Genomic DNA, 25490 nt, shown 5'->3' with positions numbered 1-25490 from the left:
ATGCACCATTACAATGTTACCATTGTTGTGTGAAAGTGGGTTTTTTGTTTGGTTGGGTTGGTTGTTTTTTTGGTGGGTTTTTTTTTTTTGGGGGGGGGGGGGGGGGAGTGAGGAGAATGTCTTTTTCACCTGATCCAAACGAGTTCAATTTTAGTCTCAGAATGCACCAGATTGCACATGTACCATTTAAACAAAATTCTGGGGAGCATGCCCCTGATTCCCCCTAGAAAAAAGGGATTTCCTCGTTTTTCATCACAAGAGAGTCCCACCCCTGTTTTTGGCTAGACTCTTACATGGAAAAATATCAAATATCAACAGGCCGGCTACTTTCTGTGTGGAGTGGTAATTTTTATATGGATACATTTCTTTATGGACACTACTGTAGCGGCAATCTGTAAGTCATAAAACAGTTCTCACTCTGCACCGGAAGTTATCAGGATATTGATTTTTGTCATGTGTCCAACCGGAAGAATCCTTACCCATGTTAGTATACAGTGGAACCCCGGGCCCTTCTAAGACACCCCCCCCCCCCCCAATTGAAGACTTCCTCCATATTAATACCTTGATTTTTTTCCGATTTTTGGTTCATAACCTAAGTGAATTTACCTCCATTTCAAGACTCCCTCCTTTTTAAGACCTGATTTTCTCAGATTTTTGAAGGTCTTAAAAGGGGGGTTCCACTGTATGCCCGAGTGGAAAGATTCTTCCTGGCAAAAGCATGGCCGATTCATTGCGATGCGGTAGGAGGTAGGTAGAAACTGACAGTAGTAAGGCAGCAGACAGACTTAGAAGTACAGGCATTAGGGCACAAAACACAACAATGAGATAATGATGTTCATTGTGTAATAAACACAGGAAAGCAATACTATATTTAATATATCAGTAGGTAACATTTATTATGCCAAAAAAAGACAGAATAAAGAACAATCACATTCCACACCCCTTTTCATTCAAAAGCTTATAGCAAAACTTTGAAAAAATTATGGTTTTGAAGGGGAGAGATGTGGGCAGTTGTGATTCACAGAAGGAGTTTCAATCATTACACAAAAATGTCTTCAGGTAAATACAATCGAAATCAGATATTGCACAAGGGTTTCCAATAAATGCAGTCAAAAGAATGTGTGCATTCACAAAATACAAGTTAGAAAACAGTGGATTAATAAGTCCAATATTGCACAAAGTTTGACATGACTAGAAACAAAAGCACAGAAAGGAGTATTATATATATATCTCTTGAGATTTCCATGCTTCCTCATTCACTTATTGCAATTATACCCAAAATGTCGCCTTCCTTTGTCTGCAAATATTAATTTACAAATCACAAAAAGTAAAGCATACACAACAACTAGAAAGCCAGGAATTCAACACAGGTAAGTGCTGTCACAGTATTAATTAAATGTATAACAGGTATAACTATACATGCTAAATGGGGGAATCCTTTTTAGGAATTAAGAAAGCTCCATTAACCTTTGCCCGTCCGGGTTATCGACTACACACGGAAGTCATCGTGGGGCCGTGCGGACCAAATTGAATGCTTCTCATTTCCTTCTTTGAGAAACATGGGTCCGCACGGCCCCACGATGTTTGTAGTCTAAATAATTTATGACCTCTTTTTTTTTTAATTACTTATCGCTGAAATTTTAGGACATAAGAGCTTTTTAGGTGCCTGAGGCATTCGTAAAAGCTCATTAAACAATTTCAAATAGTTTAAGAGATATTTGCAATTAAACACCCTTCTGGGTCCACACAGACTCCCGACCACCGGCGAAGGTTAATTAAATGTATAACAGGTAAACCAATGCTAAACGGGAATTAAGAAAGCTCCATTATAGGCTGACATATAGTTCTATTTAATTAGTTTAATTACTTCCAGGGCTTTTCCCATCGTTGCGGGGATGTATAAATTAAGCTTCCTGCAAAGTTTTAGGTTTGAAGTCCTTACCAATTACGAGAAATAATTAATTCTTTATTGCATTGTTTAGCAACAGTTCTCCAGGACTTGGGCTATTTTTAGACCGTTGACGTCACTTCATGACGTTTCGTAAACCAAAGATGGCGTTTGAGACTGTTCTGTTTACATTCGACACTATCAACACCACTTTGCAATACTGAAATAATTTTTTCTGTGTTCGAAAGCTACAGCCAATCGTTATTATATCCCCTTAGGTACAGTTTTATAACATTATTGGCACATGTAAACAATATGAATTAATTAATGAACGCTATGAATATGGCAGCCTTTAAGGTGCTGTGCAGTTGTCTTGATGTGAGTATAGTGAATGATATGCTGAAAATTAACAATCGGTCACTTGGACAAGGATTAAATATAATATGTACAATTGTCTTGGCTACAAAAACATTGTTCTGCCACCTGTCAAAACTATCCGATGGTCGACCAGCCAGGGACAGAACAATGTGAACAAAAAAAGTGTGTCAGTGACCTCCGACACTGGATGAAGAATGAGAGTCACATGCTAATTATAGACTATATGTGACCCTCCACCACAGAATGCCAATGAGTCACATGTCACCTTTGCATGATTTTTATATTTTTACATTTTCGTAAAGAGTTTTTTATGCTCTATCCAGTGTTTTAGAAAAGAGCAAAACACTGAGACGTATTTGCATTGTGATAGAGAGGTTGCACTGTCTAAAGGCTTTAGCTAGTCAGTGCATACCTGGAATATGCATAATGCTCCTTTTCTATCACAATGAAAATACTTTTCGAGTTATAAGCCTGTGACTAAGGTAACCCTAATACTGATACCTGACACCCCCTAGATGTATATTAGGCCTAGCACAGAACAGCGCGAGGTGACATCCGACTCATTCGGTGGTGGAGACCCGTCACATATGTCCAGAAATAACAAGTGTCAAGTTATCATGGGATGTGAAAGAGCTGCTGTTCCTTGGAAACACGATGCAAAACAAACCCACATGACATTGGAGTCCAGTGATCGATCAACACCCCAGTGTACAACAGCTCTGATCTGTAATTGTGTCCACAGTCCGCTCATTCATGTCAGTATATTGTGCTCTCATCCTTTTTTTCTTTTTCTTCCTTTTTTTGACGAGAGAATACTTTATTATTGAGTAAGTGCCTTTGAAGTGTCTTGGCATAGGTTTGCTCCCTTCTCAATGAACTCAAACTTACAGATAGACAGACAGACAGACAGACAGACAGACAGACATACGCAATCATACACAAAACACACAATAGATCAACAAAAACACTTAGATTGAGAGTGAACGAGAAGGAAAGGGAGACAGAAAGACAGAGACAGAGAGGGGGGAGGGAGGGAGGAAGGGAACTATATATATATTTGTAAAAGCAGCTCTCATCTTTTAGTTGTAAAATATGCAGCTGACTATTTTATGCCAATGCAATCACATGCCTCATAACATAGATTGCTAACAACGTGTGTAAACACACCTCTTATCTACATGTGGGCTTACTTGCCTCAGTGTTTGCAAGGAAAAGCAATTCTTACACAACCCATACAAACCTGACAAGAGTTATTTGCAGAATTCGTCTATTGTCTATAAGAAAAAGAACTACTGCAAAACTGGCAATGTGCCCTAAAGATATCTTTCTTTCTTTATTTGGTGTTTAACGTCGTTTTCAACCACGAAGGTTATATCGCGACGGGGAAAGGGGGGAGAAGGAATTGAGCCACTTGTCAATTGTTTCTTGTTCACAAAAGCACTAATCAAAAATTTGCTCCAGGGGCTTGCAACGTAGTACAATATATTACCTTACTGGGAGAATGCAAGTTTCCAGTACAAAGGACTTAACATTTCTTATACTGCTTGACTAAAATCTTTACAAAAATTGACTATATTCTATACAAGAAACACTTAACAAGGGTAAAAGGAGAAACAGAATCCGTTAGTCGCCTCTTACGACATGCTAGGGAGCATCGGGTAAATTCTTCCCCCTAAACGGTTGGGGTTTTTTTGGACCTTGATCTCTAATATTTCTATTCATAGCAACTGGAAATTTACCTCCCTTTGATGATTTACTCTGTTTTAAAACCTGATTTTCACATTTTTCTTAAAAGGGGGATCCACTGTACTTCTTAAATTAGAAAGCAGTCCACAAAGTCAAAGATCTGCCTTCCAACCAATGATGGACAATTAATGCACAAGAAAGCACACAGCCACATTGAAACCATTTCAACAAGCATGACATTTAATTAAGGCTATGTGAAGAAAATGAATATACATATTTGTTGCTTAACGTCCAGCCGACTACGCAGAGCCATATCAGGACGAGGAAGGGGGGGATGAAGGGGGCCACTTGTCAAGCGATTCCTGTTTACAAATGCACTAACCCATTACTTGTGTCCCAGCAGGCTTTAGTAAAACAAGAGGCGAAGCCATCAAGGCTCACGTAAGAAATCGACAAACAGTAACACAAACTCAATCACACACACACACACACACACCCACACACACACACACACACACCCACACACACACACACCCACACACACACACACACACACACACACACACACACAGAAAGAGCATCTATAGGTGAAACTGTGCAAGAAAGCGAGACACTAGATCTAGATCTGTCTGTCTGTCTGCATGTAGCCTACTTACAAGGACACGACTGCCAACTAGTCTCGGCGCGCTCAAAATAATAATGACCGAGACTGTCAGTACTTCCTTCGCGTGACGTCTAACCCTCTTACGTCATAATGTGACGTCAATGTAATGTGACGTCTTCAAATGTTAGAGTTTCTACCACAGACATACACACGCACAGACGCACGCACGCACGCACGCACGCACGCACGCACGCACGCACAGATAGACAAAGTTACGATCGCATAGGCTACACTTACGTGAGCCAACTAAATTAATACCTACTGGAAGATTACCAGTTTCCAGTATAATTACATGTTAAAATAGGCTTAACCTATCTACTGCTGGACTTACATCAGAACACTAACAGATTAAACTATACATGAATCGCGAGACAAGCGGCAAGAGAAGAGATTTTTGGAAAAAATACAGGTGAATGAGCAAGAAGGCAGAAAAAAGAAAAGAATTCATGAAGAAAAAGAGAGCATGACAGGAAAGAGGAACCAAAAATCTACCTAACAGCAAACTAGAAAGCTCCTGCGGTTCCAAAAACAGGAGGGGCCTTTAATTTCATAACCGCAGTGCCCCACTGCGGGATCTTTATTTGGTGTTTAACGTCGTTTTCAACCGTTCAAGGTTACATCGCGACGGAGAAAGGGGGGGAGATGGGATAGTGCCACTTGTTAATTGTTTCTTGTTCACAAAAAGCACGAATCAAAAAATTGCTCCAGGGGCTTGCAACGTAGTACAATATATGACCTTACTGGGAGAATGCAAGTTTCCAGTAGCCGGACTTGTAAGAGGACAGTAATTTTGTTTTTAGTCAAGTGTTCATTCACTTCACCTACGTTCATCAACGCGCAAATATATATAAATATATATCCCTCCCCTTATCTTCACGGCTCCTTATCACCTCACCTTTCTTAAGTTATAGAAAACACCCTCAATAATCAACCAAAATTGAAACTTGTAGCACTTTCTGTATGGACACAATGTTCTTGTTAAAAAATAAATTAATGCACCCTATAACTGATAGCGCCTCATAGTCTCAATATTACAGAATATATCTAACCACTTCATATCTTTTCACTTCCTTGGTCGGGAGGGAAGGGGATGGGGAAGAGGCTGGGTAATTGCAGCGTCCACAATTAGTCAAGATGTCCTGCATCTTTAATGTGCACAAAACGTGATGCAACAATAGCACCGATAATAATGCTCACAGCCAGAAAAATGCCAAAGATGTAGAAGGATTCCTCATCAAAGACGTCGTTGAAAGCTGGAATGTGTCCAGAGAGGTGACGATGAATCTGCTTGGCTGGTTCACTCTTGGGCAGCATGGTTGTACAGTTTTGGGCTGCTTGATTCCGCCTGCTTGATTCCGCCTGCCGCCTGGTTCAGTGTACACTTGCTCTCAGGTTGGGAGGATGAAATGTTCCTGCTTGATTCTGTCTGGTTCAGTGTACACTTGCTCTCAGGTTGGGAGGATGAAATGTTCCTGCTTGATTCTGCCTGGTTCAGTGTACACTTGCTCTCAGGTTGGGAGGATGAAATGTTCCTGCTTGATTCCGCCTGCCGCCTGGTTCAGTGTACACTTGCTCTCAGGTTGGGAGGATGAAATGTTCCTGCTTGATTCCGCCTGCCGCCTGGTTCAGTGTACACTTGCTCTCAGGTTGGGAGGATGAAATGTTCCTGCTTGATTCCGCCTGCCGCCTGGTTCAGTGTACACTTGCTCTCAGGTTGGGAGGATGAAATGTTCCTGCTTGATTCCGTCTGCCGCCTGGTTCAGTGTACACTTGCTCCCAGGTTGGGAGGATAAAATGTTCCTGCTTGATTCCGCCTGCCGCCTGGTTCAGTGTACACTTGCTCTCAGGTTGGGAGGATGAAATGTTCCTGCTTGATTCCGCCTGCCGCCTGGTTCAGTGTACACTTGCTCTCAGGTTGGGAGGATGAAATGTTCCTGCTTGATTCCGCCTGCCGCCTGGTTCAGTGTACACTTGCTCCCAGGTTGGGAGGATGAAATGTTCCTGCTTGATTCTGTCTGGTTCAGTGTACACTTGCTCTCAAGTTGGGAGGATGAAATGTTCCTGCTTGATTCTGCCTGGTTCAGTGTACACTTGCTCTCAGGTTGGGAGGATGAAATTTTCCTTGGGGAATCTGTGGGGAAAAAAAATAAAAAATTATAAATTATTATCTACTATATATATATATGCACATGCAGACAATTAGGTGAACTCTTTTTCTGATCAAATGAACATAACAACACTCACTGGTACATTAATTTGTTAATCGATCAATTAATAATGTCTTGAAATGCCTGCAAACAATTAACCAAATTTTTTTTCTATAATATAAACTGCCATGGGATTAATAGAATAACACTTGCATTGGTAGATAATTAACGCACACTGCAGCCTTCTTGTGACAAATACAAACAACATTAAAAACAAATTTTAGGGGATAATAATGATTATAATACATAGATTTATATGGGATCAACAATTACGTATTCCTACAATTGGAGGTACATTTGGTACCTGCGATGTGAGGCCCCTCCAAAGAGACACCTCAATCCCACGAAAGGACGCCTGGGCCGAGGTGCACGAGAAAGTTACCAACCGGGTGGGAGTCAGCCGCGGTCTTTGATTGGATGAAATTGAGATTTGTTGTGATTTCAACGAATCAGACGCCGCGGTTTGTTCTCTGCCCGTTTGGTTGTCTCCCATTTTTGCTTCGTGCACCCCGGCCCTGCTGTCCCTACGTCTATTATCTTTACTAAACATACCTGTCATGAAAAGCCATTTGCTATGAAGGGACCTTTTTTGGGTCCTACTAATTGCCGTGCGGAGCCGTCCGGAACCGTCCGGGGGCCGTCCGGAACCGTCCGGAGGCCGTCCGGAGCAGGCCGGAACCGTCCGGGGGCCGTCCGGAGCAGTCCCGGGGCCGTCCGGAGGCACACACATTTATACATAATCTTCTTGTGTGTATGTGTACATGCAAGTGTGTGTGTGTGTGTGTGTGTGGGTGTAAGTGTGTGTGTGTGTGTGTGGGTGCATGCAGATCTTTCTCTCCCTATCGATCGGCACACACATTTATTCATAATCTTCTTGTGTGAGTGTGTGTGTGTGTGTGTGTGTGTGTGTGTGTGTGTGTGTGTGTGTGTGTGTGTGTGTGTGTGCGGAGGCACACACATTCAGTATACATAATCTTCTTGTGTGTGTGTGTGTGCACACACACACACTCACACAAGAAGATTATGAATAAATGTGTGTGCCGATCGATAGGGAGAGAAAGATCTGCATGCACACACACTTACACCCACACACACACACACACACACTTACACCCACACACACACACTTGCATGTACACATACACACAAGAAGATTATGTATAAATGTGTGTGCCTCCGGACGGCCCCGGGACTGCTCCGGACGGCCCCCGGACGGTTCCGGACTGCTCCGGACGGCCTCCGGACGGTTCCGGACGGCTCCGGACGGCAATTAGTAGGACCGCCTTTTTTGGCTGGTCCCAAGGTAGGGTATCCTTTCATCACTGCAGGTACCACAAATGCACAATGCATACCCCCAGCTGTAGCCTTCTTGCGCTACTGCTAGTTTAAGTTACTTTTTTTTCTGCTGATGTTCACACGTACACGAGACTAAAACTTACGCCAGAAAATGCTTTACCCTGGGAACACTAACTGTTCTGTGGATACTCTCATTCTCAACTCTGAAATTGAAAACATACATGTATCAAAAGGAGAGGGGTTCACTAGTCCGAGGGTTCACTAGTCCGAGGGTCCACTAGTCCGAGGGTTCACTAGTCCGAGGGTCCACTAGTCCGAGGGTTCACTAGTCCGAGGGTTCACTAGTCCGAGGGTCCACTAGTCCGAGGGTTCACTAGTCCGAGGGTTCACTAGTCCGAGGGTTCACTATAGACGCTTGAACAAAGGATATTCAATTTGATTTGATTTTATTTTGTGTGTGTATGTGTGCGTGGATGTGCGTGTGCGTGCGTGCGTGTGTTTTTCACTGCTGTGGGAACCAAATCGAAGAATATTCTCAGTTTTTATTCAAAAAGATAATGTGGTGTTTTATATTTTGACTGAAGAAATCTCAGACTATTTCCCCCAAGAAACTTAGTTATTTATATTTTGACTGAAGAAAGGATATTAAATTTATCAGGATACCGCCCCGACTGGACAATTACGTGATCGAACTGCCTACAGTTTTTAGTCATATTATATAGCACCTCGGGTTTCCTTTTGTCCGTGAGGGTCAATTAGTTATCCCACCGACCTGAATTATGGAGAGGATCGAGCCTGGGTTGTACTACAGCCTCACACATAATTTCATTGAAATCGGTTCTCAAACATCGGATATCTATTTGCGGACAGACACACACACACACACACACACACACAGAGAGACAGACAGACACAGTGAAACCTATATACCACCTTTTAAGGGGCGGTATAATAACTGGAAAATCAAGCGTCTATAGTAAACCCTCGGACTAGTGAACCCTCGGACTAGTGAACCCTCGGACTAGTGGGACGAACTGGAAAATCAAGCGTCTATAGTAAACCTTCGGACTAGTGAACCCTCGGACTAGTGAACCCTCGGACTAGTGAACCCTCGGACTAATGAACCCTCGGACTAGTGGGACGTTCCCATCAAGAGAAAGTCAATATAATGGCACCGGATTGTGGGCTATGAATTTAGCACACTAAAGTTCAAGATTACCCATTAAACAATGTCTCTCACTACAAGAACAACTTACCAATCGAATAACTGCAGTCAGGGTATTCACCAAAAAGGTTGATGCTGTCGCAGTTTCGGGCAAATTCTACGTTCTCTTGCAAAGAGTCGTCTGAACCGGAAGTGCCGGATGCGATGTAGAGTGACTTCCCGTGCTACTTTTTGTATCAGCCGGCAAAACTTGCAGCACAATTACCGTCTAATTTGATATATTTTGACGAAAATGCCGGAGGTAAGATATGAACAAAAAGCGTAGTTAGTAAGTGGACTATCCATTTCTCAATCTGCGTCGATAAATAAGCGTCTTATTCTTGTGAAACAGTGTGATTGGATTTTCGATTAGCTCTCTCAGTCTCACTGTCTCACTCTCAGTCTCAGTCACACATCACAGTCACACTGTCAACTTGAGTTTCATGGCTTCTTTACGACTTAGTGTGTGTGTGTGTGTGTGTGTGTGTGTGTGTGTGTGTGTGTGTGTGTATGTGTGTGTGTATGTGTGTGTGTGTGTGTGTGTGTGTGTGTGTGTGTGTGTGTGTGTTTATCACTAGATCTCCGGTTGGAACACAAGTGAATCCAGATCAGTTAGGCTATAATCATCATTGTTATATTAATTACTTGACTTCTCTCACACTCACAGTCACAGTCAGTGAGGCTGATGGGGTCTATGTCGACCAAAAGAGTGGGATTCCCTGCAGGTGGAGTTCCTGGAGGGGGATTCCCTGTATACAGGGAATACCACAGGATTTAGTTCCTGTAGCGTGTCGTGATGCTTGGCGACAACGGTAGAATTTGATGTTTTTCAATCTTTTTTGATATTTCTTAGAAATTCGAGTGTGGTTTGCAAGTTTTATTGAAAAACTCTATACAGGGAATCCCCCTCCAGGAACTCCACCTACAGGGAATCCCACTCTTTTGGTCGACATAGACCCCATCAGCGTCAGTGAGAGTAAATTATATTAATAGTACACATATGATATAACAATTTACATGTGCCTTTTACTTTTAGTTAGAAGTTTAGTTTTGTATCATACTCATAGAAAATAGATTTAACAAAAAAATCTTCACATGAATTACATTTCAAAGGTTTGCTGTCTTTTAATTGCATCTTTAGGCAGTGCAGGACAGAGGAAAAGCTGCAAGGCAGTTCCTGTACACAACAGTGTATGACCAGTGCTTTTCACCCTGTGGCAAATATCTGGCTGCCTGCAGTAACTATGGGGACATTGCTCTTTTCAGGTAAAATCATATCAATGGATTCACGGGTGCATGAATAAAAAGTGCTGTGCCGTTAACAAAAATGACATAAAATTTGTTGTCTTGTAGTCAAGACATGCGCTTGACTGTGAATTCAAATTGCGAAAAACTTCGCCACCATTTATGTTGTTTTATTTGTTTAGTATTTTGTCAGTCTATATAGCATCAGTTATTGTACAGGTCCGGTCGTTTCCAAGAAAAAGATTATTTTGTAATGCAAGAAAATCTATGTCATTACCATTGTTCACAATTTGCAGTCAAGTATAAGAAGAAGTAAATATGGTAACCTTTGTTGACAAGTTTTCAGAATGATGAAAATGCATTCCAGCACAAGTATTACTTTGTAAGCAGTGCTATTAATAAAGCTGTGGGTTGGAATGAACAAGATATGGAATGGGAATGGGTTTTGTGAAAAAGTTATTTTAGAAATGACAGCCAGACTCAAAAGAATACAGACTTATTTTATAAGTTAAACAACGGCATTTAAGCATTATTCAAGATATATATATAATTATATGTCTTGAATAATTTGAAGATTGATACTACTGAGTGATAGTGAGTGACAGTGTTTAATTCTTGCTTGGTTTTTGTTTCACTTTCAGTGTGTCAGCAGCCCTGTCTTCAGATGCTACTGAAAAGTCAAAGCATCCTATCACTTCCTTCAAGGGTAAGACTGCAGAGATCACTCAAAATCTTAGTTTTTAGTATTTTCACTGGTTAAAACAAATATTGGTATGCATGTACAAACTATACAATGGTGACCTGTACCGATACCGCAACACGGTGGCCTAGTGGTAAGGCGTCCGCCCAGTGAGCGGGAGGTCGTGGGTTCGAACCCCGGCCGGGTCATACCTGAGACTTTAATATTGGCAATCTAGTGGCTGCTCCGCCTGGCGTCTGGCATTATGGGGTTAGTGCTAGGACTGGTTGGTCCGGTGTCAGAATAATGTGACTGTGTGAGACATGAAGCCTGTGCTGCGACTTATGTCTTGTGTGTGACGCACGTTAAATGTCAAAGCAGCACCGCCCTTATATCACCCTTCGTGGTGGACTGGGCGTTAAGCAAACAAACAAACAAAAAAAACTGTACCAATTTCATATTTTAGTGTATTTTAAAGGTTGGTTTTTTTTTCTGTTGCGACAACAATGCCAATTTGTTGTGGGATGTAGGGTATATATTTTGAATCACCGCTAAATGGTGTCACCCTTCCGATGTGTACAGTGGAACCCCCCTTTTAAGACCTCCACAAATCTGAGATTATACGGTCTTAAAAAGGAGGGAGTCTTTAAAATGGGGGTAATTTTACAAGGGCTATGAACAGAAAGTCTGAGAAAACAAGGTCTTAAAAAGGAGGGAGTCTTTAAAATGGGGGTAATTTTACAAGGGCTATGAACAGAAAGTCTGAGAAAACAAGGTCTTAAAAAGGAGGGAGTCTTTAAAATGGGGGTAATTTTACAAGGGCTATGAACAGAAAGTCTGAGAAAACAAGGTCTTAACAAGGAGGGAGTCTTTAAAATGGGGGTAATTTTACAAGGGCTATGAACAGAAAGTCTGAGAAAACAAGGTCTTAAAAAGGAGGGAGTCTTTAAAATGGGGGTAATTTTACAAGGGCTATGAACAGAAAGTCTGAGAAAACAAGGTCTTAAAAAGGAGGGAGTCTTAAATTGGGGGGTCTTAAAAGGGGGGTTCCACTGTATTAATGTTATAACGTTCACCGCCGCAGGTCTTCATGTGGGATTAGAGCAACCCTACCAAAAATCAACAGCATGGCTGATTCTGTGCCGGTTGGGGATTTTTTGCTGAATTTATTATTCATTGTTTCAGCCTGCAAAGATGGTGCTATCTTCACACTCACATCAACAGACACATTCCTAATCAGGTAAGACCCGTCGCGATATAACCTTCGTGGTTGAAAACGACGTTAAACACCAAATAAAGAAAGAATCAGGTAAGAAATGCATGTTTTTATCATTTTTTTAACTCATATTCCAAATGGGGGTAAAATCACCACTGATAATGTGGTTGAACAGTAGCTTTAGTCTGAAGCAATGAAAAACTCGATAGTACAAAGTACCTGCGATGAAAGACACCATTAGGACTGGCCTAAAACCTGTCTCAGCGTTGCAGTTGACAGGTACCTTTTGGTCAAGATAATCTTGAGTAGACAAAAGAACAGAAGTATGTGTCCTTTGTTGGGAGATGTCCCCTAATCAGAGGGGCCTCACATTGGATGTGCTATTGTACTTGCATGCATGAATTAAATATTCCAGAGATGTTATCACTACCATACTTGTAATACACAGCAGGACTCTTATTCTGATGTGAGCATCATTGCTGCTTGTCATGACGACTAAGTAGAGGTTGTCTCCCTTGTCCTTGCAGCAGATCTTCCAACTGCACATTTGTGCGAGGCCCTTACTGCTGAGCCATCCTCTTATGTTAAAGACTTTGACCCATAAAAAAAATGCAGCTTCTTAGATGAACAAAAACATAGTAACATTCGATATTAGATCTTATTCTTAGTCTATCCCAAGATGCGAACTTTGAAATCTCATGTTACTTTTAGTTTTAGTGTCATTCCTGGGGAAGTATTGGTAACGGTTCTGGTGGTGGTGGTGGTGGTGGTATGTAGTAGTTTGTGTGTGTGTGTCACTGTGTGTGTGTGTGTGTGTGTGTGTGTGTGTGTGTGTGTGTGGGTGTGTGAAGGATTTTTCTTGAATATTACTACACTGTTTAAACTAAAACAGAAAGGGATGTTTACTTGTTGCCAGCAAGTATATTCTTTTGGTTTAAATTCACATTAATTCACATTGACTCAAAGATGCAGTAGTTGATAAGTATAGAAAACACCCTTTCTAAGTTGTGTGCATTGTGTTGCATACTTAAAAAAGTAATGTCTGATTTGAAGGCACAGTGCGCCTCCCGTAAACCATCACAGATACTGTCAGGCTTTTACACACAGTACAAACACCCTTCCATTTGAACGCTCACCAAACGGGAACATCCTAGGTGCCCTACGTAAAGAGCGAGCAATTTTCAAAGAATTAATTTTGCGGATTGTCTCAGAGACAATCGGACCGTGGTGCGTTTTGGCGCTAGACCTAACTTTTAAAATCTAAATAATAAATTGACAGCTTGTTACACAAACATTCTTAAATCATAAAAGAATTATTTTTTCATCAAGACAAGATCAGTACAATTCGAAGTTTTGACAGTTTGTAAAAAGAAACGCCCAGAAGCAGGGTCACGCAAGGTCGTGGTTCTCATAGCAGACGACGGTTTATGCCTATCGCCAGTTCCTCTGAACAGTCAAAAGCCATCGCGAGAGTTCTTGTAAACCACAGCCGTTTGTTTCGTGCATAGTCAGAGGTACATAATAACGTGCTATTGCAGATAAACTCACAGCGAGTCGCATTCAAATTTCTAACTGACGACTGCATTGTGAAAAAGGGAAACTGGATCACACGGGTTCACAATGGCTCAGGGGTAAGATAAACCACGCAAAAATAAATTCTTTGAAAATTGCTCGGCTCTTTACGGAGGGCACCTAGGATGTTCTCAAGCGGTGAGTGTTTAAATAAAAGGGTGTTTGTACTGTGTGTAAAAGCCTGATCGTATCTGTGATGGTTTACGGGAGGCTTACTGTGCCTTTAAGAACTTTCAATACACTGAAACCCCTTTTAGACCCCCCTGCTTTATTAGACCTGACACCCCCCGCGGGTTAGGGGGAAGAATTTACCCGATGCTCTCCAGCATGTCGTAAGAGGCGACTAACGGATTTTGTTTCTCCTTTTACCCGTGTTAAGTGTTTCTTGTATAGAATATAGTCAATTTTTGTAAAGATTTTAGTCAAGCAGTATGTAAGAAATGTTAAGTCCTTTGTACTGGAAACTTGCATTCTCCCAGTAAGGTCATATATTGCACTACGTTGCAAGCCCCTGGAGCAAATTTTTGATTAGTGCTTTTGTGAACAAGAAACAATTGACAAGTGGCTCTATCCCATCTCCCCCCCTTTCCCCGTCGCGATATAACCCTTCACGGTTGAAAACGACGTTAAACACCAAATAAAGAAAGATTAGACCTGATTTGCCAACATTTTTCAGCAGTCTTAAAGAGGGGGGGGGGGGGGGGGGGGTTCCATTTTACCCATACCCATACCAATGATTTTTTTTAAAGGATTAGCTTCTTTGTGCTACATGTATTGTTTTTCTCTCTTTCAGTGCTGGTGATGGTGAGATTAAAGCCTGGAGGTGGGGAGATCTGAAATCAAAGGTAGCGTATTGTTTTATCAAGTGGTTTGAAGTTGTCTTAAATTCATGAAAAGAACAACAAGAAAGATAGGTTTTCCTTTGTTAAACTATGGTTAGTGTGCCTGTGAAGCCTGAAGATCTATGGTTGTGATCAAAGAAATGAAGTTTAAACATTTCTTGTCAAAATGTGCATCCTGTGTAAATAACATTAACAAATATATTATTTCAATCAGCCTGACAAAAAAGATTTGTTAAAAAGTTCGGTTTTTTTCCAGGTTAATGTCTGCAACTGACATATGTGCATATAAATGCAGGAATAAGATTTGCATTCACATCTGCTTAAATAACTTTTTTTCTTCTTCTTTTGTTGTTGTTGTGGTCAATCTAAACACATGAAATATTCAAGTTTCGATGTCCAAAATGATAGAAATCTGAGCTTTAGCCGATAGCCCCGCTCAAAACCCTAAACTCATTAAGCAAAAACAAAAAGACAAACAAATCAAAAAGAAGAAGAACATTCACAGTGTGCAGTTACTTCTACTTGTCGATGCCTTGTGTGATTAATAGCACAATAACAATTGGTTTTGTCAATTTACAGACCCCGAAAGTTGCTTGGTCCTTCTCACTCCCACGCAGGTAAGTTACATCTCATCTGCTTGTGTATCCCCGTGTGTGAGTGTGTATATATGAGCGTGTGCATGATCTTGTGTGTGTTCAAGATGGCGCTGGCTTATAGCGACACGATGCTGCAGTGTGTGTTTGCGTGCATGGTTGTGTCTGTACTGTTTGAAAGGACTGTTTGTTCGTACAAGTATGATCGTAACGACTTGCTGCGTATCCTAGACAAATTGTTATATAGTTATAATGGTGCTAATTTTAGTGTATGTTTTGTTTTTAATTGATGTCGTTGAATATATTTATGTTTTATAACTGCGTATGTTGGGACGGTGTGCTTGGCTAGAGTGAATGGAGCGATAACATCGTGTCAAAACGAATTCCCAAACTTGGGCAATACATTTTCTGTATTCTGTATTCTGTATTTGTTTGTCTGTCCATGTGTGTCTGTGTGTGTGTGTGTGTGTGTGTGTGTGTGTGTGTGTGTGTGTGTGTGTGTGTGTGTGTGTGTGTGTGTGTGTGTGTGTGTGTGTGTGTGTGTGTGTGTGTGTGAGCTCATGAATAATGGTAGCTTTTTATGATGTGTTGCAGTGGTGTCTTTTCCAATGCTGAAGTGAACTCCATTGCTATAGAGGAAAAAATGGTGAATGTTTTCTTTAATTGGTTCTGTTTTGTGTATGTGCATTAGTTTGTGTGACTTAATGTGCTTATATTATAAAATGTATAAATCCAGTTTGTGTGTCTGCATACATTTGAGTGCTTGTGTGTGTGTGTGTGTGTGTGTGTGTGTGTGTGTGTGTGTGTAGGTGGTTTTACCGACAAATGGGGACGATTGTCACTGGAGAGCAGTCAAATGGGGACGCTTCCGACAAACGGGGACGTCCCCATTTGTCGGCCCGTGCGACCCCATTTGACTGGATTTGAGCAGATTGAGCGACCCCATTTGACTGCTTCCTAGCATCCCTGTGGACAAACGGACTGGATTTTCACACAGATTCATACACATATTTTAGCTCTGCACTTTGTGGTCTGCTCAACTAAACCATGTGATTTTTATCATGTGACTTCAAATGACTTTACAGTAACTGCTTTCATCAGAATTCAGTTTCTATTCAAATGTAGTCAAACTAAAACATTTATTTGAATTAAAAAAAACAAAAGTTATTGCATTTAATATATTTTATTAAGAGTATTTTGAAAGAGTTCTGATTATTTGATCACGGGGTTTTTTTGTATTAAAACAAAAACAAACACAGAAACATATACATTCCTGTTAAAAAAAAAAAAAATGATTACAACTATTTTGTTATGAGATTTATTTTAGGTTAATTCGAAGTGTTGTGTCTCATTATTACATCTTTTTTGTCGTGTTTATTGCAATTTTTATTTATTTTATTCATGTAACCCTAGAGGTTTTTTGAAATAAATATTGATTTGACTTGACTTATTGCGAAGTATGAACCGCGTAGGGGGAGCAAAGGAGGGAGGGAGAGAGAGAGGTACGGAGGAAGGGAGGGAGAGAGAAAGGTACGGAGGAAGGGAGGGAGAGAGAGAGGTACGGATGAAGGGAGGGAGAGAGAGAGGTACGGATGAAGGGAGGGAGAGAGAGAGGTACGGAGAAAGAGAGTGAGAGAGTGAGAGAGAGATAGAGGGAGCAAAGGAGGGAGGGAGAGAGAGAGAGAGGTATGGCGGAAGGGAGACACAGAGAGGGGGCAAAGAAGGGAGGGAGAGAGAGAGGTACGGAGGAAGGGAGAGAGAGAGAGAGGGAGCAAAGGAGGGAGGGATATAGAGAGGTATGGAGGAAGGGAGAGAGAGGCAGCAAAGGAGGGAGGGAGAGAGAGAGGTACGGAGGGAGGGAGAGAGAGAGGGAGCAAAGGAGAGACAGATAGAGAGAGAGGTAAGGAGGGAGGGAGAGAGAGATGGAGCAAAGAAGGGAGGGAGAGAGAGAGTTACGGAGGGAGGAAGAGAGAGAGAGGCAGCAAAGGAGGGAGGGAGAGAGAGAGGTAAGGAGGGAGGGAGAGAGAGAGGGAGCAAAGGAGGGAGGAAGAGAGAGAGGTACGGAGGGAGGGAGAGAGAGAGAGAGAGGGAGCAAAGGAGGGAGGGAGAGAGATAGGTAAGGAGGGGGGGGGGGAGAGAGGGAGCAAAAGAGGGAGGGAGAGAGAGAGGTACGGAGGAAGGGAGAAAGAGAGAGGGAGCAAAAGAGGGAGGGAGAGAGAGAGGAACGGAGGAAGGGGGAGAGAGAGAGGGAGCAAAAGAGGGAGGGAGAGAGAGAGAGAGGTACGAAGGAAGGGAGAAAGAGAGAGGGAGCAAAGGAGGGAGGGAGAGAGACAGGGAGCAAAGGAGGGAGGGAGAGAGAGAGGTACGGAGGAAGGGAGGGAGAGAGAGAGAGGGAGCACAGGAGGGAGTGAGAGAGAGAGGTAGGGAGGGAGAGAGAGAGACAGAGGGAGCAAATGAGGGAGGGAGAGAGAAAGGTAAGGAGGGTGAGAGAAAGAGAGGGAGCAAAGGAGGGAGGGAGAGAGAGAGATACGGACGGAGGGAGAAATCGAGAGGAAGCAAAGGAGGGAGGGAGAGAGAGAGAGGGGTAAGGAGGGAGAGAGAGAGGGAGCAAAGGAGGGAGGGAGAGAGAGAGAGAGGTACGGAGGAAGGGAGGGAGAGAGAAAGGTACGGAGGAAGGGAGGGAGAGAGAGAGGTAGAGAGTAAGGGAGGGAGAGAGAGAGGTAAGGATGAAGGGAGGGAGAGAGAGGGGTACGGAGAAAGAGAGTGAGAGAGAGATAGAGGGAGCAAAGGAGGGAGGGAGAGAGAGGTATGGAGGAAGTGAGAGAGAGAGAGAGGGGGGGCAAAGATGGAGGGAGAGAGAGAGGTACGGAGGAAGGGAGAGAGAGAGGGGGAGCAAAGGAGGGAGGGAGATAGAGAGGTATGGAGGAAAGGAGAGAGAGGGAGCAAAGGAGGGAGGGAGAGAGAGGGAGCACAGGAGGGAGGGAAAGAGATAGGTATGGACGAAGGGAGAGAGAGAGGGAGCAAAGGAGGGAGGGAGGGAGAGGGGTACGGAGGAAGGGAGAGAGAGAGGGAGCACAGGAGGGAGAGAAAGGTACGGAGGAAGGAAGAGAGAGAGAGAGAGGGAGCAAAGGAGAGAGGGAGAGAAAGGTACGGAGGAAGGAAGAGAGAGAGAGAGGGAGCAAAGGAGGGAGTGAGAGAGAGAGATACGGAGGAAGGGAGGGAGAGAGAGAGGTACGGAGGAAGGGAGGGATAGAGAGAGGTACGAAGAAAGAGAGGGAGAAAGAGATAGAGGGAGCAAATGAGGAAGGGGGAGAGAGGGAGCAAAGGAGAGAGTTAGAGAAAGGTACGGAGGAAGGAATAGAGAGAGAGAGGGAGCAAAGGAGGGAGTGAGAGAGAGAGATACGGAGGAAGGGAGGGAGAGAGAGAGGTACGGAGGAAGGGAGGGAGAGAGAGAGGTACGGAGAAAGGGAGGGAGAGAGGGAGAGGGAGCAAAGGAGGGAGGGAGAGAGAGAGGTACGGAGGAAGGGAGGGAGAGAGAGGGAGCAAAAGAGGGAGGGAGAGGAAGAGGTACGGAGGAAGGGAGGGAGAGAGAGGTACGGAGAAAGGGAGGGAGAGAGGTACGGAGGAAGGGAGAGAGAGAGAGAGAGGGAGCAAAGGAGGGAGGGTGAGAGAGAGGTATGGAGAAAGGGAGGGAGAGAGGTACGGAGGAAGGGAGGGAGAGAGAGAGGGAGCAAAGGAAGGAGGGAAAGAGAGAGGTACGGAGGAAGGAAGGGAGAGAGAGAGGTACGAAGGAAGGGAGGGAGAGAGACAGGTACGGAGGAAGGAAAGGAGAGAAAGAGGTACGCAGAAACGGAGGGAGAGAGAGAGGGGGAGCAAAGGAGGGAGGGAGAGAGAGGGAGCAAAGGAGGGAGGGAGAAAGAATGGTACGGAGAAAAGGAGGGAGAGAGAGGGAGCAAAGGAGGGAGGGAGAGAGAGAGGTATGGAGGAAGGGAGAGAGAGAGAGAGGGAGCAAAGGAGGGAGGGAGAGAGAGAGGTACGGAGGAAGGGAGAGAGAGGGAGCAAAGGAGGGAGGGAGAGAAAGGGGTATGGAGGAAGGGAGAGAGAGAGAGGGAGCAAAGGAGGGAGGGAGAGAGAGAGGTACGGAGGAAGAGAGAGAGAGAGAGGGAGCAAAGGAGAGAGGGAGAGAAAGGTACGGAGGAAGGAAGAGAGAGAGAGGGAGCAAAGGAGGGAGGGAGAGAGAGGTATGGAGGAAGGGAGAGAGAGAGAGAGGGAGCAAAGGAGGGAGGGAGAGAGAGAGATACGGAGGAAGGGAGGGAGAGAGAGAGGCATGGAGGAAGGGAGGGAGAGAGAGAGGTACGGATAAAGGGAGGGAGAGAGAGAGGGGGAGCAAAGGAGGGAGGGAGAGAGAGAGGTACGGAGGAAGGGAGGGACAGAGAGGGAGCAAAGGAGGGAGGGAGAGAAAGGTATGGAGGAAGGGAGAGAGAGAGAGGTATGGAGGAAGGGAGGGAGAGAGAGAGAGGTATGGAGGAAGGGAGAGAGAGGGAGCAAAGGAAGGGGGGAGAGAGAGAGGTACGGAGGAAGGAAGAGAGAGAAAGGGAGCAAAGGAGGGAGGGAGAGAGAGGGAGCACAGGAAGGAGGGAGAGAGAGGGGTATGGAGGAAGGGAGAGAGAGTCAGAGAGAGAGAGAAAAGGAGGGAGGGAGAGAGAGAGGTACGGTGGAAGGGAGAGAGAGAGAGAGGAAGCAAAGGAGGGAGGGAGAGAGAGAGGTATGGAGGAAGGGAGAGAGAGAGAGTGAGCAAAGGAGGGAGGGAGAGAGAGGGGGCAAGGGAGGGAGGGAGAGAGAGAGGTACGGAGGAAGAGAGGGAGAGATAGAGGTATGGAGGAAGGGATGGAGATAGAGAGGTACGGAGGAAGGGAGGGAGAGAGAGAGGTACTGAGAAAGAGAGGGAGAGAGAGAGGGAGCAAAGGAGGAAGGGGGAGAGAGGGAGCAAAGGAGGAAGAGAGAGAGGTATGGAGGAAAGGAGAGAGAGAGGGAGCAAATGAAGGAGGGAGGGAGAGGGAGCAAAGGAGGGAGGGAGAGAGAGAGGTACGGAGGAAGGGAGAGAGAGAGGGAGCACATAAGGGAGGGAGAGAGAGAGGTACGGAGAGAGGGATGGAGAGAGAGAGAGGGAGCAAAGGATGGAGGGGGAGAGAGAGAGGTACGGAGGAAGGGAGGGAGATAGAGGGAGCACATAAGGGAGGGAGAGAGAGAGACGGAGAGAGGGAGAGAGAGAGAGAGACAGACAGACAGACAGACAGACAGACAGACAGACAGACAGCCAGACAGTTTTCACGCAAAAATGTTGTAAGGGTTGTGGCGTGGTGGAAAGGCGTTTGCCTCCGAAGCCGGTTTTTCTTCACTACGCAGAAGACAGAAACTGCAGAGCCGCTCTTCACTAAACTTTAAGTCTCTGTCTGTCTGTAAACCAAATGTGGCTCTGATTGTATAACTTTTAACATCATTGGGATGAAATAAACACTCGATTTTATCGTCCCATCCCCCCAGATTACGTATGTGGACCCCACTTATACCAAGGTGATACAAAGTACTCAATTTTATCCAATCTTAACAGATATTTTTAAATATCTTATCACCCCCACTCCCGTCATCCTTCTGTTTTTAACCAGCTCCCGATTTTTTTAAAAAAATGTAAAAAAAATTTTTTAACTATCGTATAAACCAATAATAGGCAATTTAGACCTTAATTTAAGCCCCTTAATTTTCGTTCGTTCGGTGTTTTTTTTTCCCTATAACCCAGATCATGTTCTTAAAAGGCTAACAATACATGCCTATAGGACATGAATATATTTTGTCTGGTCGTAAGGAGTTTGAGATGAAAAGTGTTGTTTGACGCCAGCGCGGTAAAACTAGTATAGACATGTCCCTGAGTGTTACGATGACATCAGAGTTTAAACTGTTCTTTTTCTAAATTATTGTGGTTATCATTCTTAATTAGCGAGCCAATCCATCAGAGAAAAATGAAAAAAAGAAGTCATTTTCTCATGTCTCAAGGGAAAACCAGTGCATTGCCTGTCTAAAATCACCTCCCGTTTGAGGAATTTTGCAGCCAGCGCAGTTACTTACAAGATATATTAACGTCCTACAGGCATAGATTGTTGGCCTCGGACAGGACTGGGGTAATATGATAAAAAAAAATAGAGGAGGAAAAGAAAAGGGCAAGATCAAGCAAGCCCGACCGTGATAGGACCCAGGACCCACTCTCCATGAGTACGGGAGGGGGGGGGGGGGGGCGCAATAAGAGATATATGTTAAGGTCCTTGTAAGAGGAGTATTAATAATATTTCCTTTATATACGTTGACTTCCTAAGGGAAGGACCATTAAAAACATGGACTTTAATTCAATTATAGTTTCGTTAAAAAATGATAAAACTCGGGACCACCTGTTAAAAGGTTAAAAGTGACAACATTGTAAGAAAAAATATAAAGAACATGCGCAAACACGTAATACTGACCTTTTGGGAAGTAAAATTGAGAGAAAACAGCTATCCTCTCGTTAATGTAATCATGTTTTAATGTAGAGACCAAAAAGCAATGTACTCACGTTAAAATGACGAACACGGAACGAATAACAGCGACGCTTCGACCTAAGGGTCTTCTTCAGGCACAAAAACACAAAAATACACACACAAAAAAGAAGAAAGACGATAGAACAAATGAAGAGAAGAATAACTGACAAAACAACTGCACTGCACAAACCAACAAATGACAAAGACAGTCTTTGTCATTTGTTGGTTTGTGCAGTGCAGTTGTTTTGTCAGTTATTCTTCTCTTCATTTGTTCTATCGTCTTTCTTCTTCTTTTTTGTGTGTGTATTTTTGTGTTTTTGTGCCTGAAGAAGACCCTTAGGTCGAAACGTCGCTGTTATTCGTTCCGTGTTCGTCATTTTAACGTGAGTACATTGCTTTTTGGTCTCTTTATTGTTCCCTCTCACGTGCAGTCGCCATTGTTTAATACATGTTTTAATGTGTTTTGTATAATCCGGAAGCAGGAGTTTAAAACCTATATATATATTGAGGGAAAAGTCTGGGTTGTGGCACTCGATCACTAGGTGGGGCACTGCCCTTCGTTCCCTGTTACCCGAGTCCCAATCCTCGTGGTAAGGCGTCCGCCCCGTGATCGGGAGGTCGTGGGTTCGAACCCCGGCCGGGTCATACCTAAGACTTTAAAATTGGCAATCTAGTGGCTGCTCCGCCTGGCGTCTGGCATTATGGGGTTAGTGCTAGGACTGGTTGGTCAGGTGTCAGAATAATGTAACTGGGTGAGACATGAAGCCTGTGCTGCGACTTCTGTCTTGTGTGTGGCGCACGTTATATGTCAAAAGCAGCACCGCCCTGATATGGCCCTTCGTGGTCGGCTGGGCGTTAAGCAAACAAACAAACAAACCCGAGTGCCAACAACAATAGGATGAGCATCAGAAGTGAAAATAAAGAGGGAATTTTTTTCTCTGCGCGCGCGCCAGCAAGCAGGATGTCTCAGAACTGAAGCGGTAATAGTATGATCTAATTACAGGCGATGGGTTTATGGGTCACGTGATTATATATATGAAGTCTTCTATCGCGCGCGTATCTCCAGACTCGGACTCAAGGCGCAGGGATCTATTTATGCCGTGTGAGATGGAATTTTTTACACAATACATCATGCATTCACATCGACCAGCAGATCGCAGCCATTTCGGCGCATATCCTACTTTTCACGGCCTATTATTCCAAGTCACACGGGTATTTTGGTGGACATTGTTTTATCTATGCCTATACAATTTTGCCAGGAAAGACCCTTTTGTCAATCGTGGGATCTTTAACGTGCACACCCCAATGTAGTGTACACGAAGGGACCTCGGTTTTTCGTCTCATCCGAAAGACTAGCACTTGAACCCACCACCTAGGTTAGGAAAGGGGGGAGAAAATTGCTAACGCCCTGACCCAGGGTCGAACTCGCAACCTCTCGCTTCCGAGCGCAAGTGCGTTACCACTCGGCCACCCAGTCCACGTGATGTGGGGGCGGAGCCAAACATTGGTTGATACTTACTGTGTTGACATTAGTTCATTGGCCCCGCCCCAACATCATATCACTTACTAATCCATGGGCTATCATTGGTTCATGTTTTTGGCGCTAAACTATCTGACAGGTAAAGAACTATTTTGATGTGACACGTTATTACTTGGTGCAAATACGCGCAGTGTTTAAAACCACTTGGCGGACAGAACTGTTCTCACAATTCGACACTTTCTACATCCATAATAACCACACCGTTGATCAATCGCTGAGAAATGGCACAAATGACAGTTGGGGAAAACATTCAGAAGTTGGAATGATCTTACCGAACGGCTGGCAGACTTTTCCAGAAAGAACGATTTGGTGTACGTGGTCAAATACAGTCGTGCTGTTCAACTTGCGAACAAGAATTCAAAACAGCCTTTTCCAGACGAACTGAAGTATGCATACGCAAAACTTGTGTGCAAGTACTCAGGAAAAGGACGACTCACAGGCCGAGGTGCGAAGAGGAGCAATGGGTAAGCGGATTAATATTTAGTTGCTATACTTCTTATGCGTCCTTGTCACAGATAGTAACTCGTATGAATGTTTAATTTTAATATTATTTTTTTTTTATTTTTTTTTAGGTTTACAATGTTTCAACATTCATTCCAGTATCGACTGACATTTTAACGAGTGCGGAAAGTCTGTCTGTCTGTCTGTCTGTCTGTCTGTCTGTCTGTCTGTCTCTCTCTCTCTCTCTCTCTCTCTCTCTCTCTCTCTCTCTCTCTCTCTCTCTCTCTCTCTCTCTCTCTCTCTCTCTCTCTGCGCGCACTTCTTCTTCTTCTTTGTCGGACAGATTTTTCACACAAATGACCAGGAAACCAGATTACGTAAGCCGTGTCAGCTGTACCCTTTGTAAAAGTCAGCGTAGCTCGAGAACGGCATTGAAGTATTTTCGGTGTTCTTTACCTTGCCCAGGAAGCAGCGCACACTCGAGTCAAGGACGTCGTAAAATGGCCCTCGGTCAAGTTTTCACCGAGAACCATTTTATGATGTCCTTAACAATTATGTGTTAGTCGGCTTAGAATATGCGCGCAGGTTTCAAAGTTTTGATCCATTCGATTATCTCAACAGACATCCTTTGATTGTAAAGTTGAATGCGGGCACAGTCATGATGGTTGAAAATACTTAACTTGAAAGTTTCCCGCTGTGGTAGATTTTTATGGTGGTTGTCACACAGGCAGCGACGGCTTTTCTGGTCGGACCCAGTTGTGCGTTACCTCGCTTTTGCCTTTAATGACTGACTGACTGGCTGACTTTGGGGATTAACGTCCTCTTAGGTAACTAGGATCTATTTGGGAACATTTACTGTGATACTGTAAGAGGAGCAAGAAAAGAAAAGAAAAAAGATTTTTTTAAAAAATAGGGGATGAGGGGGGGGGGGTAGATGGGGGGAGGGATGAGACTATGGAACTAGTTTTTAGAAGTTATGCAATAAAACATTTAAACATTGTAGGCTCAGACCACTTCGCCGTATTTAATCTTAGACACCGTACGTTATTAGACGCGAAAGTGCAAGACTTAATGATCCGCTCAAAGCACTGTTGAAGCAACAATTTGTCTTTTGGTCGCAGATAAGGACATACGCTATCAAAACATGTGAATATACGTCTCAAGCATGACTAAACGCCCCGAAGGGCTCCGTCTAGTAACTCTATTTTTGATATCGTTTTTTAAATGTCAGCAATTTGCAATGAGGTCACCCATCATAAAATAAGGTTATTAATTATTTCCATACGCCATCTAAGTGAAACGGAGGCATTTTGTATCGCTGATTTTATTTACAAACTGCTCTTGCAGCGGATTTGATCGGAACTAAATAAGTAAAGTGAAAATAGGTAAATAAATATATAGATGGATAAATCAGAAAACAAGATTGCAAAACATAAACACGTTCATAAAACATGTTAGTTTCCACTATTGCCG

The 25490-nt window shown here is 43.5% G+C and overlaps 1 protein-coding gene and 1 long non-coding RNA gene across 2 annotated transcripts; one reads left to right on the top strand and one right to left on the bottom strand.

Moving 5' to 3' along the window:
* Positions 1-866: 866 nt before the first annotated feature.
* On the bottom strand, positions 867-9476 carry LOC138957576 (uncharacterized). The gene is made up of 2 exons (XR_011453084.1): positions 9376-9476; positions 867-6747 (listed from the first exon to the last, which is right to left on the bottom strand). It is a non-coding gene; the product is annotated as an uncharacterized lncRNA (long non-coding RNA).
* On the top strand, positions 9448-16116 carry LOC138957575 (THO complex subunit 6 homolog; the record flags this gene model as incomplete). The annotated part of the gene is given in 7 exon segments (XM_070328671.1): positions 9448-9585; positions 10465-10589; positions 11210-11274; positions 12433-12487; positions 14829-14880; positions 15457-15494; positions 16065-16116. Coding segments are annotated over 7 exon segments (396 nt in total), but the record flags the coding sequence as incomplete, so codon positions are not given.
* Positions 16117-25490: the final 9374 nt, after the last annotated feature.

The sequence above is a fragment of the Littorina saxatilis genome, unplaced genomic scaffold, assembly GCF_037325665.1.
Source record: "Littorina saxatilis isolate snail1 unplaced genomic scaffold, US_GU_Lsax_2.0 scaffold_501, whole genome shotgun sequence".
Lineage (NCBI taxonomy): Eukaryota > Metazoa > Mollusca > Gastropoda > Littorinimorpha > Littorinidae > Littorina > Littorina saxatilis.
The sequence above is the reverse complement of the archived record's forward strand: the minus strand, read 5'-3'. Positions and strand labels throughout refer to the sequence as shown.